At 45.7% G+C, this 19,203-nt stretch overlaps 1 protein-coding gene across 2 annotated transcripts; it reads left to right on the plus strand.

Annotated features, from left to right (window-relative positions):
• The first annotated feature begins 7,055 nt into the window (after positions 1–7,055).
• HMGB1 (high mobility group box 1) lies at positions 7,056–16,504 on the plus strand. 2 transcript variants are annotated; one of them, XM_058688514.1, is made up of 5 exons: positions 7,056–7,074; positions 12,596–12,758; positions 12,984–13,129; positions 13,619–13,793; positions 14,811–16,504. In XM_058688514.1, the coding sequence occupies exons 2-5, from the start codon at positions 12,609–12,611 to the stop codon at positions 14,985–14,987; spliced, it is 648 nt and encodes a 215-aa protein (XP_058544497.1). In that variant the 5' UTR covers positions 7,056–7,074; positions 12,596–12,608; the 3' UTR covers positions 14,988–16,504. The 2 variants fall into 2 exon arrangements, with proteins under 2 accessions (XP_058544497.1, XP_058544490.1); XM_058688507.1 differs by lacking the exon at positions 7,056–7,074 and adding an exon at positions 10,221–10,372.
• Positions 16,505–19,203: the final 2,699 nt, after the last annotated feature.

The following is a 19,203-nucleotide window of genomic DNA, read 5'->3' on the forward strand; positions in this document are numbered from 1 at the left end:
ACACTGCCCCAAATCATCAGGATAGGGGCCACCCTAAATAGAAGTTGAAGTTGCCAATATCCACTGATTTTGACCAACAAAAATGACAACATGACAATACATTTTGCTCCGTGTCCCTAAAGCCAACATGCTAGAATGTAATTTAATCTCTGAAGGGAAGGGAATCCTAGGTGCCGTTTCTTAAAATTCAGCATCAACAGCGCGGTAGGTGTGGGCAGAAAGTCAGGCATCACCTTTACATCAGCTGACATGTATTGGATGCCCATGATGAACAAAGTGCTGGAAAAATAAAAATGAGGAAGAGAGGACGATATATATTTATATAGGTTACAACATTAATAATATATTGTTCTATGCACAGCACTAGAGAACCATTGGAAAGGCAGAGCTCAAAAATGAAAGAAAGCTCACCAAGTTCAGAGTTACAAAAGGTTGGGAAGCTTTTAAAGGACAGGTTGGATTTTACGTAGAGGTGGGGGAAGGACACTACCAGCAGAAGAAACAACGTGACCAGACGCTCGAAGGTAGGACAGTACAAGGTCCAGGTCGATTGGAAAATAGAGCAGTGGAAGGAAAGCAGAGAGCAATGTGCCTTACTAGGAGGGCCCTGAAGGCCAGGGGAAGACTGTATAGTTAATTTGGAAGAAAATGTTGTAATTAAATGGAAATTTTTTCAGCAATGGAGTTTTATGCATTAGGAAAGCATTGATAATTCCAGTTTTTAAAATAATCTAAAATAAACAGCCAACATCTGTTGATCGTCCACAGTGTTCTAAGCAATTTACATGCTAGGCTCAGCTCTTATGTATATGAGCTAGTTTAAATTCACAACCCCCCCTTTGAAAAGGTGAGTATGATCCATTTTACAGGAGCAATTGGGGCTCAGAGGGGTTAATTCACTTGGCCCAAGGTGACACAGCTAGTTAGTGCCAGGGCCAGGATTTTAACCTATGGGCGTCTGGTTCCAACGTCTCCGTTGTGACCCACAAAATAATAAGTGCCAGAACCAGAGTTGGGGCCAATAAAAATGAAAAAAGGAAATGATTCAAAAGTATTGTGACATAGATATTATAGAATTTAACGTGAGGAAAGGGCTAGAAGGGGGAATCACAGACTCCTAGAATGGGAGCCAGCATGGGAAGTTGGAGTGAATGGAGAAATCGGAAAGAGGCGTCCTCTGGAGAGCAGGCAGGAAGGTGAGCTTGAGAAGTCAGTTTAAGTGGTGGGGTCCAGGAGAGAGACCAGGGCTGAAAGGGAAGTTCAGGGCTATTTACATAGAGATGGAGGTTAAGAGTCAATGTGGAGTGGGTTGCCTAGGTCTCTAAGAGAGCAAAGAAGCAAAAAGACGACTGGGGACTGAATTATGGAGAAAGAAGGAGTATCCACTAAAGAAGACACCTCAGTAGAGATGAGAGGTAAAAGTTGTTTCAAGTCGATGCTAATACTTTTCTTTCCAACAATTACCTAATTCTGATTTGTGTTATCAGGATGGTCACCTTTTGATAACGATGGAGATGCCTTTGCTTCAAGGCTATGACAAATGTGCATGATTTATGTATACATAGTATAGTATAGTATATGTATATATATATAGTATATCTCCTCATAGGGAAGAGTTTCTAGAGTAATGAAGTCTGAATTTTTCTTTTTTTAAATTTTTTTTAATGTTTATTATTTTTTTTTTAATTTTTTTTTTCCAACTTTTTTTTTTTTGTTTGTTTTTGTTTTGGGACAGAGAGAGACAGAGCATGAACAGGGGAGGGGCAGAGAGAGAGGGAGACACAGAATCGGAAACAGGCTCCAGGCTCCGAGCCATCAGCCCAGAGCCTGACGCGGGGCTCGAACTCACGGACCGCGAGATCGTGACCTGGCTGAAGTCAGACGCTTAACCGACTGTGCCACCCAGGCGCCCCAATGTTTATTTTTTTTTAATGTTTATTTATCTTTGAGGGAGACAGAGACAGAATGTGAGTGGGCTAGGGGCAGCGAGAGGGGGACACAGAATCTGAAGCAGGCTCCAGGCTCTGAGCCGTCAGCACAGAGCCCGACGCGGGGCTCAAACTCACGAGCTGTGAAATCATGACCTGAGCTGAAGTCGGACGCTCAACCGACTGAGCCACCCAGGCACCCCTAATGTTTATATTTGAAAGAGTGAGAGACACGCGTGTGCCCGCGCGCGCGCACACACGCACACACACACACACACACACACACACACACAGAGTGAGTGGGGGAGGGGCAGAGAGAGAGGAAGACACAGAATCTAAAGAGGCTCCAGGCTCTGAGCTGACAGCACAGAGCCCCACGCAGGGCTCGAACTCACAAACCATGAGATCATGACCTGAGCCGAAGTCGGACGCTCAACCAATTGAGCCACCCAGGCACCCTAATCTGAATTTTTCAAAGTGATCTGAATATTTGCATCATCTTTTATTAGCAAATTTCTTCTCTTAAAAAGGTAGGACTTTTTATTTCTTTTTTGTTTTAATGTTTATTTATTTTTGAGAAAGAGCGTGTGCGAGCAGGGGAGGGACAGATAGAGATGGGGAGAGAGATCTGAGGCAGGCTCTGAGCTGACAACAGAAAGCCCGGATGCAGGGCTCAAACTCAGGAACTGGAGATCATGCCCTGGGCCCACGTCGGACACTCAACAGTCTAAGCCACCCAGGCTCCCCTAGGGGCTTTTATTTCTAACTATAGAAGTAATATAAATTGATTGTAGAAAACTGAGTAAATACTGAAGAGTAAAGGAGAAAACAAAGAAAACCTTTTGCCAGTAATAAACACTACTAACATTTTTTTTTTTTAGTATATCCTTCCATTCCGTTTTGGATTTACGTACACGCTTTTTTTCAAACCAGGGATCCTTGATAAGATACTGTGAATATTTTTACGTGTCGTTAAATTCAGTGTTCGTAACAGTTTGGTGGCTGCATCGTGGTAATCCGTCATAAGGATGGACCAGAATTTATTTAACCAAGCCCCTGTTATTAGATAATGTTAGGTCGTTTCCACCTTGTAGATAATGCTACAGTTAGTATTCTTCATCAAACTTGTTGTGCTTTTTAACTTCTTTCTGATTATTTTCTAAATAGTTCCTAGGAGCAAAACCGCTGGTGAAATGCCATGAATGTTTCCAAATCAGAGTTCTGCTTCCAAATGTGGTACCAATTTGCCGGTAGCACTTATGTTAGGATATAGCAGGTTGTGCTGTCTCCTTCCTACTTCCTTATTCTCATTCTTGGAAGCCAAAGGAAAACCTTAGAACAAGGATCAACGGCAACCTTTCCGAAAAAGTATACACATCGTTTTGTTGCTGGTTTGGTTCTTTTTTTTATTAACCTCCTCCTGAGCAACAGGTGTGGGTCCGCAATCAGCTTCTGTTTAATCCCGCAAGGCATTCTGGGTGCTCTGTGTTTGGAAACAGAAAGGCCTGGTACTTTGGGAGATGAGGCCAACTTCCCCGCCAGTCCAGTGCCTGATGGGCAGAGGGACTCCGAGTTCTGGCTTTCGTTAGCGGCAAGTGCAAGGTGGGGAATCTCGCTCCGGTGAGGATATTTACCGGGGCTGCCCGGATGGCCCTCCTAGGCCTTGGGGACTGGCAGTCAACCTCTTTGCATTTCCCAGAGGCCTCTGGCCTGGAGCACTGGTTTTTGTCTTGGGTCTCCCTGGCAGAGCAGAGCACTTCCCTTTCCCGTCTTCAAAGTCTTGGGGCAGTCCCACAGTCTTGGTGCCTAAACTCCCTTGCTGGGCTGCGTGGCACTCTGGCTGCAGGGCCTGGGTGCTGGGCATGTCTCCCGGCCTGCCCGTCTCTTCAGTCCTGTCCAGTCAGCCTGCAGCACCCACACTTGTTACTAAGGGCTGATACTACTACCCTTGTCGGGAAACAGGACTTGCTTACTACAGCCCTAATGCAGCATTTTGCAAACCGAGGGGCCTGTTGGTGGGCTGCGAAGTAAATTTAGGATTTTAAGGAGAAAAATCAGACTCTGTCACAGTAATGGTAGGTATTGTTCCGTGAAACTTCTCCTCAAATGTTAATATATACAAACAGTATTGGTCCTATCCAGAAACCTTGAAAGCCAAGGCCGTAAATGCAAGTCAGGCTTGCCATGAGGATATGAGGAGGTAGGCTTAGGTGGGAAAACGTGATGTTTTAAAAATGTTTTTTTAATGTTTATCTTTGAGAGAGACAGAGCACGAGTTATTTTTGAGAGAGACGAGCTCAGAGTCTGGAGCTTGCCTTGGATTCTGTCTCTCTGCCCTTCCCCCACTCGTGTGCGCACTCGCTCTCTCTCTCTCTCTCTCTCAAAAATAAATAAACATTTAAAAAAAAAAAAGAAAAACTTCCCAACGTACCCCTGGACAGTACTCTCTTCACATTATTTTGTAGCACAAATACACTTTAAGCATGTAACGTGTAACTCCAACCATAGATGAAATCTCCACCTAACGAAGAGAACGGTTCTCGTTTTCACGAGGTGTTAAACACCAGGGGCAACAGGAAAGTTCTGGACAAAACTAGCAAGTTGGGTAGTGTTCTGTCATCCCCTTCTATGTTTGGGTAATCAAAACCACTCATAAAAACATTTATTCCTTTCTTAAAAAAAATTGCTTTATGGAGCTATAACTCCCATACAATTCAACGGTTTTTGGTACATTCCCGGGGTTATGCCACCATTACCATAAGCGGTTTTAGAACATTTTTGTCCTCCTAAAAGCAGCCCCATCACCATTAGCAGTCATTCCCTTCCCCTGCAAGCTCCCAACCCCTGGTTATCACTGATCCAGTGTCCATCTTTATAAATGTTTGTATTCTGGACATTTCATATGAATGGAGTCCTACAATACGTGGCCTTGGGTCACTGGCCTTTTTAACTGAGTCTGATGTTTCCAAGGTTCATCCGTGTTCAGCATGCATCAGTCCTTCATTCCCCTCTATGGCTGATAATACACAGCCATATAGACCTACCACATTTCATTTATCCACTCATACACGCCACAGTTGACGGGCATTAGGATCGTTTCCGCGTGTTGATGATTACAAATGAGGCTGCCGTGAACATTCATGCGCAGGTTTTCGTGTGGACATGTTTTTGTTCCTCTTGGATACACACCTAGGAGTGGGAATTGCTGGGTCATATGGTAATTCTATGTTTAACCTTCGGAGGGACTGTCAGACTGTTTTCCAAAGCAGCTGCACTATTTTACGTGCTCACCAGCCGTGTATGACGGTTCCAATCTCACCACATCCTCACCCACACTTGCTGTCGTCCGTCTTTTTGCTTACAGCCGTCCTAGGTATGCTAAGACATTGATTCCTAAGGTTTGTGACACTTTCAATACAGCAGTTGAATTGGGGCTGTTGATGTGGTTCTTGAGATCAAGACCTAAAAGAGTGATCTTTGTTGGATTTAGATCATTGTTCTACAGGGAGGGGCGCCTGGGTGGCTCAGTCGGTTGGGCGTCCAACTTCGGCTCAGGTCATGATCTCGCGGTCCGTGAGTTTGAGCCCGGTGTCGGGCTCTGTGCTGACAGCTCGGAGCCTGGAGCCTGCTTCGGATTCAGTGTCTCCCTCTCTCTCTGACCCTCCCCCGTTCCTGCTCTGTCTCTGTCTCAAAAAATAAATAAATAAATAAACGTTAAAAAAGAATTTAGATCATTGTTTTACAAAAAGTTTTGCTGATAAGCTTTCCCCTCCTCGTGTGTACCATTCTTTGGCGAGAGAACAGGCCACCTTATTAAGAAAAGGTGTGCTATCTCTTCCTTATTCACCAGTGAAATATTCCAGTTCTAGAGATATTATTGGTATAAATTAGCTTCAGGACTGTTTTCTCTGCCTCCGCCATCAATGCAGCCCACAGCTGATCTCCTTTCCCTACTTGCAAGCCCCATTCAGACAGAAAACTCTGGCTGGGGCAGAAATACTTAAGCAACTCAGGACCAGCTTGGGCTTCTCCACGCACTGACAAATGTAACACCACCTCTCGGCCCCCTGCCTCTGGTCTTGCTTTGTGCCTATCCCGTAACATCCTTTCGAATTAGAGAAGGTTTCACTAGTCCTAAGTAAGAGTGGGGGAAACGGAGCACAGGCCTTAGAGGCTACCAGAAGTCCATGTGCGTGGGGGTGGGGGGTGGAGGAGGGCACTTGGAACTCAGTGTCCTAGCTCGGAGTCCAAACTTCACAAACCTGTGCTCTTCTTTTCCTGATTTCCTCTCTCCTTTGTTTTAAGCACCCTTGACAAAAAAAGCTTTTTAAGTATGTATGATCCGTAGTATGGTTGACCTCATCCGACATTTTGGTTTACTGTTTCTACTCCTTTTCAGAACCTGGCCCTTGTCGAGAAGCGAAACAACAGGACAATTCACATAGCTTGACTTTAGGACTCACTGCATTGGGGGAGGAATTAATATCCTTCAGCCAAAGACTTCACAGCCCCATCTGCATTTTGTATTTTTTTACATTAGAGTTAAGTTTCAAATGTCTGTTGGAAGCAACCTTCGGGCAGACATTCTTGCAGTTTTCTGTGATAAATTCTTATTTGGCTTGCCATAGTCCACTGTATCCAACAAGGAATAACCTTGGCCGAGTTGGAAACTGTTAACTGCTAAAAATGTGTGTGTTTGTCTAAATTTGAGATCCCCACTTTCTGGCCACTTTCTGGCCAGCCCCCCAGTCCCATCTTCCCCATGTTAAGTTATAAAACTGAGATGCGGGGGCACCTGGGTGACTCAATGAAGCGTCCCACTTCGGCTCAGGTCGTGATCTTGTGGTTCATGAGTTCGAGCTCCCGATTCCCCCATCGGGCTAGCTGCTGTCAGCGCAGAGCCCGCTTCGGATCCTCTGCCCCTCTCTCTCTCTCTGCCCCTCTCCTGCTTGCTTGCACTCTCTCTCCCTCTCAAAAACAAATCAACATTTAACAAAAAATGATGATGCAGTGGCATGTATCCTCACTTTTAGTATCCTAACATTTACTTATTACTTATTACTCTATTTTCCTGCCTTCTGATTTAGAGAGACCCCAAATGCTTATCTCCAAAGATGGAAGAGGAAGATTAAAACAATAATTTGCAGTAAGTACTCTTTCAGCTGTTAATTCGTTTATTCAACAGACTTTATTTGGTGCTTGCCAGATGCCAGGCACCCTGGTAGGTGCTTGGGATACAAAGATAAGCTAGGGTGCCTGCCTTTAAGGGATGCAGTGCAGTCGGACAAGCAGACCCATAACTGGATAAGCACACTTGTGAACACGATAAATAATGCACAGAATATTATGGGATCGCAGAAGAGAGGCCCATCACCTATCCTGTAGAGGAGATTGAGGCAGGCTTCAGGAAGGCTGTAAACTGTATTAGTGAAGGTCTGCAGTTCAGTTAGGTAAATGAGGTGTGGGAGAGAGCATTCAGACTTTTTGAATTAGGTATCTTTGTAATTTAAGATCAAACACCCAAGAACTCTAACGTAAACGATATGCCACTTTCTGGCCAGTGATTCATGTTGAGGAAGGAAGGGGTCTACCTTCATGAATCAGTGAACATCAAGGTTGCAGGATTAGAGCTAGAAGTTGTAGGCTTTCTCGAAAAGCTTCTTTCCTTGTTTGTTATGCCTTTCCCTCCCTATATAATGGAAAAACAAACATGAGAAATGTTGTGCCTGTAAGTGGAGGTTTTTATATTCCTCTGACCTGGCCTCTGTTACACTTGGGAATATATAAAGGCATCTTCACTAGAATGGATGAAGATTAGTGTTTGAGTCTAGGATTGAAATAAAAAGACTTCATTAGTTTTGCAACCACTGCCCTCATAAAATTAAAAATCATAAAGAAAAACTCCAAGTTAACTGTACTTGATGCTTTCTAAATCATGGGTTGAAGTGATGTGCATGACACAATTTGAAACCTTCGAAAGACAAGTTTAATCTTTCCAACAACCCTGTGACCACCTCCATTTTATACTGAGAGAATTGAAGAAGCAACAAAGAGGTTAAAAAACTTGCCTAAAACACTCATTCTGATGAGCACTGAGTGTTGTATGTATGTGATGAGTCACTCAATTCTACTCCTGAAACCAATGTTGTCCTGTATGTTAGCTAACTAGAATTTAAATAAACACCTGAAGGGAAAAAAAAAAAAACAAAAAAACTTGCCTAAGATTATAAAGCTGGTAAGTAGCAGAGCTGGGATTTGAACCCAGGTCTCTATTTAAATCTAGTGCCTATCACTCACTGCACCGTCCTGCTGAAATCGAAACCTGTGTGGGCCCATACTTTCCTGCAGTTCTGTGACCATGAATTTAGCCTGGCAGGAGTTAGCTATTACAGAAAACTGGTAAAAGTCGTGTCATTGGGACAGGGCAAATCCAACATTGCTCCTGAAAAATGCCGACAGTGCTATCTTCACATAATAGTCAGATTTTGATATCATGGACGCCGTTTAAAATGTAGGCAATTTTTATCAATATTTTGTAATATAGGCCCCGAGAAGGTAAAGCAGAATTGAGGTAGATATGTAGATTTGAATGGATCGCAAAATGTGATTCGTAGAGAAAGTAGACAAGGGTAAATATGTGTGAAAATAACAAAATAAAAGTTACCTTTAGATGTTTGCTTTTTAAATACTGCATGTACGTTATGCTAGTTTATATATTAATAGTATGCTGATTTTCACGTGCATTTGTATGTATTGTCCATTCCACAGGACTGTAATCCCTGAGACCAGCCTTTTTAAAAAGGTTATCTATAGGTCAGGAAAGGTTATCGAAGCCTATTCTCAAAGAGCCTAACAAATGGGAGCAAACGCATTAGCTTATGGATGCTTAGAGTGGATATAAGAAATGAAATTAACATAAGAAAATGATTTGCTTTAACTTAGATCTGTCACATTTGGGAAGAATGGGCTGGTGGATTTAAAAGTGTATAAACATTCCATTAGAGGGTGAAAAAGGGGAAGTCTGTTATAACCGAATAGGGGTGTGGTCTGCATAGGCTAAGGAGGAATAGATAATAGTTTCATAAAAGACTGATAGAAGGATAGCCTTCAGAACTGGCCCGTGATAGCTAGTACATTTTCTTTAAAGACGTAATAAGTATGTCTGTTAATACCAGCCAGCTTGGTGAGTTAGAGAAACCACAGCCTGTGGATTTGGGCGTACGCACTCTCTGCCTGCATCTAATCCTCGGGTAACAATACACCTACAACTGCTGTAATCCTAGAGCAGTTACATGGATGCACTAAGTGGTGTGATGGGAGGGAAAGATAGCATCACAAGGATTCGTTTGATTATAACAGTAATCCACACCAAGTCAAAGAAAACAGCCAAACAGTTAAAAATGCGGTCTCTAATGAATTTGCTAATTCTAGCAGGCCCTCACGAACGGTTCCTGCTAGAGTACCCCGTATCAGAACGAGGGAGCTGTGCTTTAATTACATGGAATAATTATTTGATTTCCAGGAAGTTAAGACAGTGCTTTGTATTTACATAAAAAGTTCCAGACATGCTGGGAAACTCGATCAAACCAAGAGAAAGAGTGAAACTGAACGCCTGTTCAGGGAGTCAAGATTTCGGCTGCTCAGCAAGCTTGTCGTTCCGGCTTATGAGCCCAGAAAAGGGGTATTTTAAAACCGGCTGACTGGATCGTGTCACTTGGTTAGAGGAAAAGCCCTGCCCTTCCCGAGATCTAGAGGGTAACGCAACCATATGCTGTTGAGGGGCTCGAATCTTGGCTGCCTTCACCCCTCTGCACTAGCAGACACCCCAGTTTTCAGGGGACGTGATCTCGTACCGTCGCCCTCACTTTTGAAGGTCTGTTAAAATTCTGGGGCCTCTTATCTCCGTGGCTTTGGAAGTGAGTTTGGGGTAAGAAGGGGGGGGGAGGCCTGTGAGTGTCTCTTTTGCCTGAGGAGTTGGAGACACTTGTGGAAAAGTCAGGCCCTTTTCGCCCCGGCGGCCGCTCCGGTGTGGGGCTGGCTTGGGTTAGACACATGCACACATACACCATAGAGCTCTGCTTTCCCGTAGCAGCTGCTGCCTCTGCCTCTGCCTCTCCCGCCTCAGCCTCTTTGCCCGGCATACACACACATTCAGATTTGCGCGCTGTTTCAATCCTTGATGACGTGTCCCCGGAGACAGCCAATAGCAAACGGGCTCTGGTCAGGACAATGGGAGGTATCGGGCCAATGAGCGAGCCCCGTGAGTTGGCGGTAGCCAATAGGAGCCGCGCTGGCTGGAGAGTAATGTTACAGAGCGGAGAGAGTGAGGAGGCTGCGTCTGGCTCCCGCTCTCACAGCCATTGCAGTACATTGAGCTCCATAGAGACAGCGCCGGGGCAAGTGAGAGCCAGACGGGCACTGGGCGACTCTGTGCCTCGCTGAGGGTGAGTCTGGGGCAGCGCCGCGGCGGGGAGAGCGCCTCCGGCAGCTCCCCACCCCGCGCGGTGGCCGGATCCCCGCGGCCGGGAGCCGGCGGGTCAGGATCCACACAAAGGCAAATGAGGGGGGACCGTGGGGGGAACTGCGCACGGAGCGAGCCTCTTCTCGGGCGCCGGCAGCCCTGCCCCGCGCCGGAACCCCGGCCCACAGGCTGCCTGAGGCGCTGCGAACCCCGAGCCCCGCGAGTTTCCACCCCCGGCGGCGTCCGCGCTGACTGGCGCAAAAAAAATTTTTTTAATTAAAAAAAATTTTTTTAACGTGTTTTCGGCCCCCGGGCCGAATGTTCGGGCGGCCGGCGTGCGCGGGGGGCGGCGGGGCCGGCGGCGGGAGGGCAGGCGGGCGGGCGGGCAGGCGGCGGCGCTTCCACGGGCTGCATTGGCCGCCGCAGAGAGCCGGGCGCCGGCGGCGAGCGCGGGCGGGCGGGCGCTGCGGGCGAGGCGGCGCGGTGGGCCGGGGGCGGCGGCGCGGGGCCGGGCCCGCCGGCCTGTGCCCGGGCGGCGGCGGCGGCGGCGGCGGCGGCTCGGCGGCGGGGGGAGCGGCGCCGCTGCGCTCGCTGGAACATGGCTGACTCGGCCCGGCGCTGCTGGCTGGAGAGAAAACAAGGCGGGCGGGAGCGGGCGGGGGAGCTGGGCGCAGCAGTTCCGAGGCAACTTTTTTTTTCCTCTCTTCCCAGCCCCGCGTTCTCCGTGCGGGGGCGGCCGGGGCGCGCGGGCCCGCGCGGAGGGGGACGGGGAGCGGCGGGCCGGTGGGCGCCTCCCGGGGCGACCCCCCACCCCCGCGGGCCGGGCGGGGGGAGGGTCCGGGCCCGCGCGCCCCCCGCCCCTCCCCCCCCCCCCCCGGGCTGTAATGGCCGAGTGTGTGCGCCAGAGCGCGGCGCGCACCCCGCCCGCCTGCGCTCACACTCACACACACACACACACACACACACACACACACACACACACACACACACACACACACACACACACACACACACACAAAGGGAAGGAGCCATATTCTCGTTCGCGCTCGCCCTCGCGGCGGCGGCGGCGGCGGCGGCGCAGGCGGGGAAGACGCGCAGCGGCCATTCCGTGCGCGCCGGCCCCGGCGGCCGCGGGCGGAGCCAGCCCCCATTTCGAGCGGGGCTTCTCCCTCCGCCGAGCCTGACAAAATGGGGGAGGCCTGCGGGGCCTGCGCCGGCGGGCGGGCGGGCGCACGTGGCGGCCCCGGCGCGGGCGGGTCGGGCCCGGAGGCCCGGCCGCGGCCCCGCGTCTCCTCGGCCGCCCCGCCGCCACCGAAGTTCTGGGGGTGGGGGCCGAGTGGCGGGAAGGTGTGCGGGGCCCGTCTCGCGAGGCGCCCCGACTTTCGCAGATTGAAAAAAAAAAAAAAACAACAAAACAACACTCCTGGTGGGGGGGGGGCGCAGGCAGAGCCACGAGCAGGAGTGGCTTTTGTCCCTCATCCTTGTTTACTCGAAGAAACTTCAGACCGGACGTGTTTAGTCAGAACTGAAATACATCTCGGGGCCAAACCGATAGGAAACGAGGCTGCCTCGCGGTGGCAGCCGCACAAATACCACCGCCAACCCCCCCAGCCTGGGTCCCGGCGCTGGAGCTTTCTCCTCCTCCCTCCGCCCGGCAAAGTTTTGTGCAGAGAGTATTTTTAAAGTCCTCGTTGGGAAAACTTGAGATAGACGGTGGTTTAGGCCCGTAATTTGCAGACGCCGACTCGCTCGGGCTCTCACCTATTTTGTTCCCGACGTGGTGCCGATCCACGAACCGGCAGCGCCAGTTTTGTGGTCCCTGGTTCTGTTGATCACAAAATGGTTTTGTGCCTTTAAAAAGTTTTTAAATGTCCGCCTAGGTGTTCATTCGGAGCGGACACCCGCAGATGAGTAAGGATTACTGTATGAGGATGCCATTGTGTCTACGCTTTTTTGAGATCACACTGGAGGACCGTTTTTGTGTTTGTGTGTGTGTGTGTGTGTGTGTGTGTTTGCTTGGCATAGCCTCTTCTAGGCATTAGCTATCCCTGCCATTTTCTTGTTTGGTATATTCTGGGAGGTTCATGCCACTACTGTGTTAACGAACCCAACTTTGGTTTTCATTCACTCCCCACAAAGTTCAAGTGCTCGTGGAATCCCATAATTTCATTGCTAACCTCAACCATTTCTTTTTCTCTCTTTTTAGAAAATAATTAAACATGGGCAAAGGAGATCCTAAGAAGCCGAGAGGCAAAATGTCATCATATGCATTCTTTGTGCAAACTTGCCGAGAGGAGCACAAGAAGAAGCACCCAGATGCTTCAGTCAACTTCTCAGAGTTTTCTAAGAAGTGCTCAGAGAGGTGGAAGGTAAGGGGGCTTAAAACATAATTGAGGGATTTTTAAAAACTTAAATCCAAATCAAGGTCTTTGAAAAGCCTCGGGTGCCACTTGCATAACGTGAGTAGGGATGTTAGAACAGGCCGCTGAGTGAGTACATGGCAAAGGATGCCGGTTTTAGTCCTGTTAGTACTTTTGCGACAGTTTAGTAGGATTTGGGTTACCGATTTCAGTTTACAAATGATTCTTTTGTAGACCATGTCTGCTAAAGAGAAAGGAAAGTTTGAAGACATGGCAAAGGCGGACAAGGCCCGTTATGAAAGAGAAATGAAAACTTATATCCCCCCTAAAGGGGAAACAAAAAAGAAGTTCAAGGATCCCAATGCACCCAAGAGGCCTCCGTGAGTATCTTACCTATTTCCAGGAGGGTTTTGCAGTAGAATCAGATAGAAATTTAGCAAGCCACCTTGTGGGTTTGGGGTGTGTAATCAAAAGTTTCTTAGCTGGTAAGTGCCTTACGTTGGTCTATGTGGATATTGTAAGTAGAATTCCTGTTGAATGGGAGGAGCATTTGAATTAGACATTGGCCTTCTTCACTTAATCTGTCTCCTAAATGTACCTTTCTTTTGCTTCTTGAGAAATACCATCTCTCCGAAATACTTAAAATTTCACAGAACTGCTTTTGGAGCTCTTGGATTTATCAATAGTACGTGTTCAATTAGTAGCCTCCTAAGTCAAATAGCCGTGAATGGAGGTTTGGTTGTGAAGGGTATTTAGCATATTTTAATATTTGCACCCTGTCCGGTGCCTGATAGAAATCAGCAGCAGCTTTTATATAGCAGGACAACACACATTCCATAGTAAACTGAAAATTAAATTTCTCTTTTTAGTTCGGCCTTTTTCTTGTTTTGTTCTGAGTATCGCCCAAAAATCAAAGGAGAACATCCTGGCCTATCCATTGGTGATGTTGCAAAGAAACTGGGAGAGATGTGGAATAACACCGCTGCAGATGACAAGCAGCCTTATGAGAAGAAGGCTGCGAAGCTGAAGGAAAAATATGAAAAGGTAAGAAGTGTGCATTTGTTCGGTGTAATGAGGAAAGGGTATGCCCGACATTAGGTTATACTTGGTACCTCATCTCAATTTCCTACTTTCTTGCGGATTTCTAAGAATTCGGGGTGTAATGCAGTTTTCACATTCACAGCTCCTTTCCGTGTGCCCCTGGCTGTAGTCTTAAATCTTTTCCATCCTTCAGAGAGTATAGAAGTTCAGATCAGTTGTTAATTTTTTTTTTTTTTTGACTTGGGTACAGCTGCCATACACTTAAGCTGGCTTTGTTATTCTCTGATTTAAATTTACTGGTAGTCACTTTTAGTCAAGTGATTATTTTAAATGGTCAGACACATAAAAATAGTCTGGGCAGAATAATGAAGACCGTGTCCTTCCTAAACCTGTCCTGAAGTATTTGTGTTCCCTTCCTTCAATAACAGAAATCCCAACTTTATGAATTTCAAAAAAGTTATGTTGAACTGTGTAGTAAGTTGATAAAAAGCTTTATCTCCTATACTTTGAATAGGAGTAGCAAGTTAAATTTTAGCTTATTTAGTCATCTGGAAAAATGTTGATTTCTAGATGTTTCTTAATTGCCTGCCTACTGGCAGATTTACTTTTTTTTTCTTTTAAGACAAAATTTCCTACTCTGGATTAGGGTCTGATAGAAACCTGTAGATTGCCGTTTTGCATTCAGAAGGTGGCAGTGTCTACCCTTTAATCAAAGTCTCTACATTCTTGTTTTAATCAACTAAAGTTAGGACGTGGTACCTAATTGTACTTCCGTGAGGCGCACAACATTGCAAATATTGGACCATGTCATTCCATGAGTTAGGGGGTTACTAATTGCAATTCTCTCGGTGCGTTCAAACGCATTCCTCCGTCCTGGGCGTTTATGGGATCGGGGTGAGCGCAGATACGTGGTTATTTTCGCGGAACTGGGATCTTGATTTTTCGTAAGTTACTTTTCCTTCTCCCCTTGCTGAACTGTCCTGTCTTTCCTTCCACTTTTTCTTGACTTTATTTTGGAAGGATATTGCTGCATACCGAGCTAAAGGAAAGCCTGACGCGGCAAAAAAGGGAGTCGTCAAGGCTGAAAAAAGCAAGAAAAAGAAGGAAGAGGAGGAGGACGAGGAAGATGAAGAGGATGAGGAAGAGGAGGAAGATGAAGAAGATGAAGAAGAAGAAGAAGATGATGATGACGAATAAGTTGGTTCTAGCGCAGTTTTTTTTTCTTGTCTATAAAGCATTTAACCCCCCTGTACACAACTCACTCCTTTTAAAGAAAAAAATTGAAATGTAAGGCTGTGTAAGATTTGTTTTTAAACTGTACAGTGTCTTTTTTTGTATAGTTAACACACTACCGAATGTGTCTTTAGATAGCCCTGTCCCGGTGGTATTTCCAATAGCCACTAACCTTGCCTGGTACAGTATGGGGGTTGTAAATTGGCATGGAAATTTAAAGCAGGTTCTTGTTGGTGCACAGCACAAATTAGTTACATACGGGGATGGTAGTTTTTCATCTTCAGTTGTCTCTGATGCAGCTTATACGAAATAATTGTTGTTCTGTTAACTGAATACCACTCTGTAATTGCAAAAAAAAAAAAAGTTGCAGCTGTTTTGTTGACATTCTGAATGCTTCTAAGTAAATACAATTTTTTTTATTAGTATTGTTGTCCTTTTCATAGGTCTGAAATTTTTCTTCTTGAGGGGAAGCTAGTCTTTTGCTTTTGCCCATTTTGGATCACATGGATTATTACAGTGTTTATCTTTTCATATAGTTAGCTGATAAAAAGCTCTGTCTACACCCTGCATACTCATGATGAGGGTAATAAAAGTTGAATTGAGACAGTTTTCATCCATAACTGAAACTCCAATCTTGATCAGTTGATGGCAGATTTCACATAGCCCAGTCACATTTACGAAGTGAAGAGTAACCACAGCATGGGATTAGTAGAATCAAACATTTTGAAAGTCTGTCCTTGAAGGACTAAGAGAAAAAGTATGTTCTAATCTTTACATGAGGACTCTACGTTCTTTAACTCCCATTACCATGTAATGGCAGTTATATTTGCAGTTCCCACATTAAAGAAGACCGGAGAATGTATCCCCAAAAGCGTGAGCTTAAAATACAAGACTGCCATATTAGATTTTTTGTTGACATTAGTCCCAGCAAAGGCTCTGGAAAAAAAAAAAAAAAAAGTGCTGGCTGTAAATGTCTTCTATTTCTCTAAGTACGGATTTCTTAGGAAACTTGACTCTCCATTAAAGGTATTTTTAATTAATTGGGCCAACTTCTAAAATGTATGCCACACTGAAAATCCGGTATATTTTCCTATATTGTAGTTTGCTCCTTTATATAAATCAAACAGGCCTGAGGGAAGAAGACGCTTAAAACTTTGTATTTCAGTAGGAGTTATCGGATTTGAATTTGATTTTTCTTTACGAAACCCAAACTCATTCATTAGAGTCATGTTTATCTACTTAGCAGTTTAGGGAACAATTTGGCAATTTTGTGGTTTTTGAGATTATCGTTCTCTTAAAGTGCCAGTGTTTTAAAATAGCGTTCTTGTAATTTTACACGCTTTTGTGATGGAGTGCTGTTTTGTTATATAATTTTGACTTGGATTCTTTCCATTTGCATTTGTTTATGTAATTTCAGGAGGAATACTGAACATCTGAGTCCTGGATGATACTAATAAACTAATAATTGCAGAGGTTTTAAATATTAGTTAAATGGCTTTCACTTAAGATTTTAAGGTTTTGTTATATATACATATTTTAATCTTTCCAATAGTATCTCTTAGCCGACACCATTTAAACAAGTATAAGGTCTGGCAAAGTTCTTCCCTTTAAAAATGCTTGGTTTATAACTACAAACAGCTTAATGATAAAAAGTTTTTGTCAAACAATTGAGCGTGTGCTCCGAGGAGGCTATAGATCTAGGTGCGGAAAAATTAAATTTATTTTCAGTATGTTGGGTTGAACAAGATAGTAGCTTTTCAAAAGCGAGGCACCCGAAGCAGTTAAAACACAATAGTGATCATAAAGCTGAGTTTACCAATTTTCTAAGTCCATGGAGACGCCTCGGTTGTGTAAAACTTCATTGAATTCTTAGTCAAGAGGAACAAGCCCGTCTCCTGACTTTCGTGCGCATCCTTGCCGTAGCAGAGGCACCGCCACGGTCGACATCTGTTGCTAGTAAGGGATCCAATTAAAAGTGGATTCTGCCTGAAGGAAACTTGCAACTTGGTGGGTATGTCATCTACCAGTGTTGTCAGATGCTGAGAACGGGAACGAGTCTTTTGGTGTGTTAACTGGCTTCAGATCTTGACAGGAAAAAGTCTTCAATCAGGAAGCTAATAGAGTCCTGTGTAGTGTTCTCACCAGTATCCCTAGGGCTTGGAATTTTAGGTAATTCAGCATAAAGCCTTTGTGCAGCTGGGAGGATTTGTTTTCAAGTTTATGTACGAGAACTTTTAATGTTTGGAAGTAGTCACAGCACAAGGGGCATAAAGATTTTCTTTAAAAAAATTCTTTTTAATGTTTATTTTTGACAGAGAGACCGCATGAGCAGGGGAGGGGCAGAGAGAGAGGGAGACACAGGATCCGAAGCAGGCTCCAGGCTCCGAGCTGTCGGCACAGAGCCCGATGCGGGGCTCGAACTCACAAACCGTAAGACGGGACCTGAGCCAGAGACGCTCGACCGACTGAGCCACCCTGGCGCCCGGGCATAAAGATTTTCTGAAGAAAGTCAGTATAAAGTTGAGGATTAAAGTTGGGGCACTTAACATCAGAGTGTGGATCAAAACCCAAGTCCCAGTTCCCTGACTTGCCTGTGTAAGGGTGGCACCGTGGCAGGTTAGTCGCTGTAATTCTGGTAGTCTTCCATCGAGGTGTTGATATTTGCCGGACCTGTTCATTTCCTTGAGTAAAGTCTGAGAAAGGAAGTCTTTTTTTGTGTCCTGTGCACCACAGGGATGAAAAATGGTGGTAGAGTTGTATAGCGACTAGCTATATGGAAAACTACACTGGAGAGACAAAATAGTGATGCTTTGAGTGAGAAATGCGGCCAACTCCCTTGCTTGGCATCACGTAATCTATGATGAAAGTTCAGATACAGGTCAGTTTGGTGCAACACGCCTTCTGAAAGGCCCTGAAATAGCTCTCTTTCCGGTACCTGGCAGCCGCTTTTTGCATATGACGGTATCACTACGAATGTGAATAAATCGAATGCTGCCTATGGCTGGGAATCTCCTGTTGCTCCGGTGTGAACCATTGGCTAGTAATTAGGGTCTTCTATTAGTTCAGGGATGGCGGGGAGTTCAAGCTTTTTTTGTGGGGTTTTTTAATTCATTCTTAAATGACTTGAAAGGCCTTTTAAAACTACGGAAAAGCCAGAAGATGGTCTGGATCCCTATGCGGCAAAAGATGCAGGCTGGTTCGTTCTCTTGTCCTCTTCCAATAGCAAAGACACCAACGGTAGCGCTAACACTTGCCATAACTTGGGAAATTCCCTGGGTCAGAGCCAAGTTGCTCCCTGGGGTTAAAAGACAAAGATGTTGCTCTGTTCTAGGAATGCTGCTGTTTAACCACGTGCCATGGTGTAGAAATCTACACCACACGACACCGGATGACACAAGCGCGGCTTAATGGGCCGCGCCAGAATATGCAGTGCCCATATTCCGGTCTAAAATAAAACAGACCATTTCTGCCAGGAGGAAGTGTAATCACTTGGGCCTTTGGGCATGCCCGTTGGTTTGGACCCTCTATATAAATTGAACTTTCCGGTCAGCCACTGAAAAAGAGGGAGGTACTAATAAAGATCTGGGACAACATGAAGGGATTATGATAGATCTGTAAATAACGGCACGAAGAATGGTAGGCAAGGGTCGAGTCTGTGGAGACTGGAAGCCAGTGATAGAATATCCGCAAAGGGGGGGGGGGCGGTTAAAGCAATCCTTGTGAGTTTTTACGATGTACTTTCTTTTCCTCTTTAGTCGTACAATTCAGACATAGAAGTGACGTCACATAGTATGCTATCCCATAATCTGATCAGTACTGATGGCCATTCACGCTCCCTGTTTTTTGCTGTGTCTAACGATACGGTGATGAGTATCGGCGTATATTCCTTTTAGGCGTAAGTCTTTACATTTCCCGAAGTATTATTGCTGACTTGAAGGATATGTGCGTTTTAAAATTTGGGGCAGACCAGAGCCTCTGGGTGGTTCTGTCAGTCGGGCGTCCAACTTTTGGTTTTGGCTCAGGTCACGGTCTCCTGGTTCCTGGGTTTGAGCCCCACGTCCGGCTTGGGGCTGACAGTTTGGGATTCTCTCTCCTCTCCCTTGCTCTGCCCCTCCCCCACTTGGGCTCTCAAATAAACTTTAAAAATAAAATAAAATTTTTGGCAGATATTGACAGATTG

Source organism: Neofelis nebulosa, chromosome 1 (genome assembly GCF_028018385.1).
Source record: "Neofelis nebulosa isolate mNeoNeb1 chromosome 1, mNeoNeb1.pri, whole genome shotgun sequence".
Taxonomy (NCBI): Eukaryota; Metazoa; Chordata; class Mammalia; order Carnivora; family Felidae; genus Neofelis; species Neofelis nebulosa.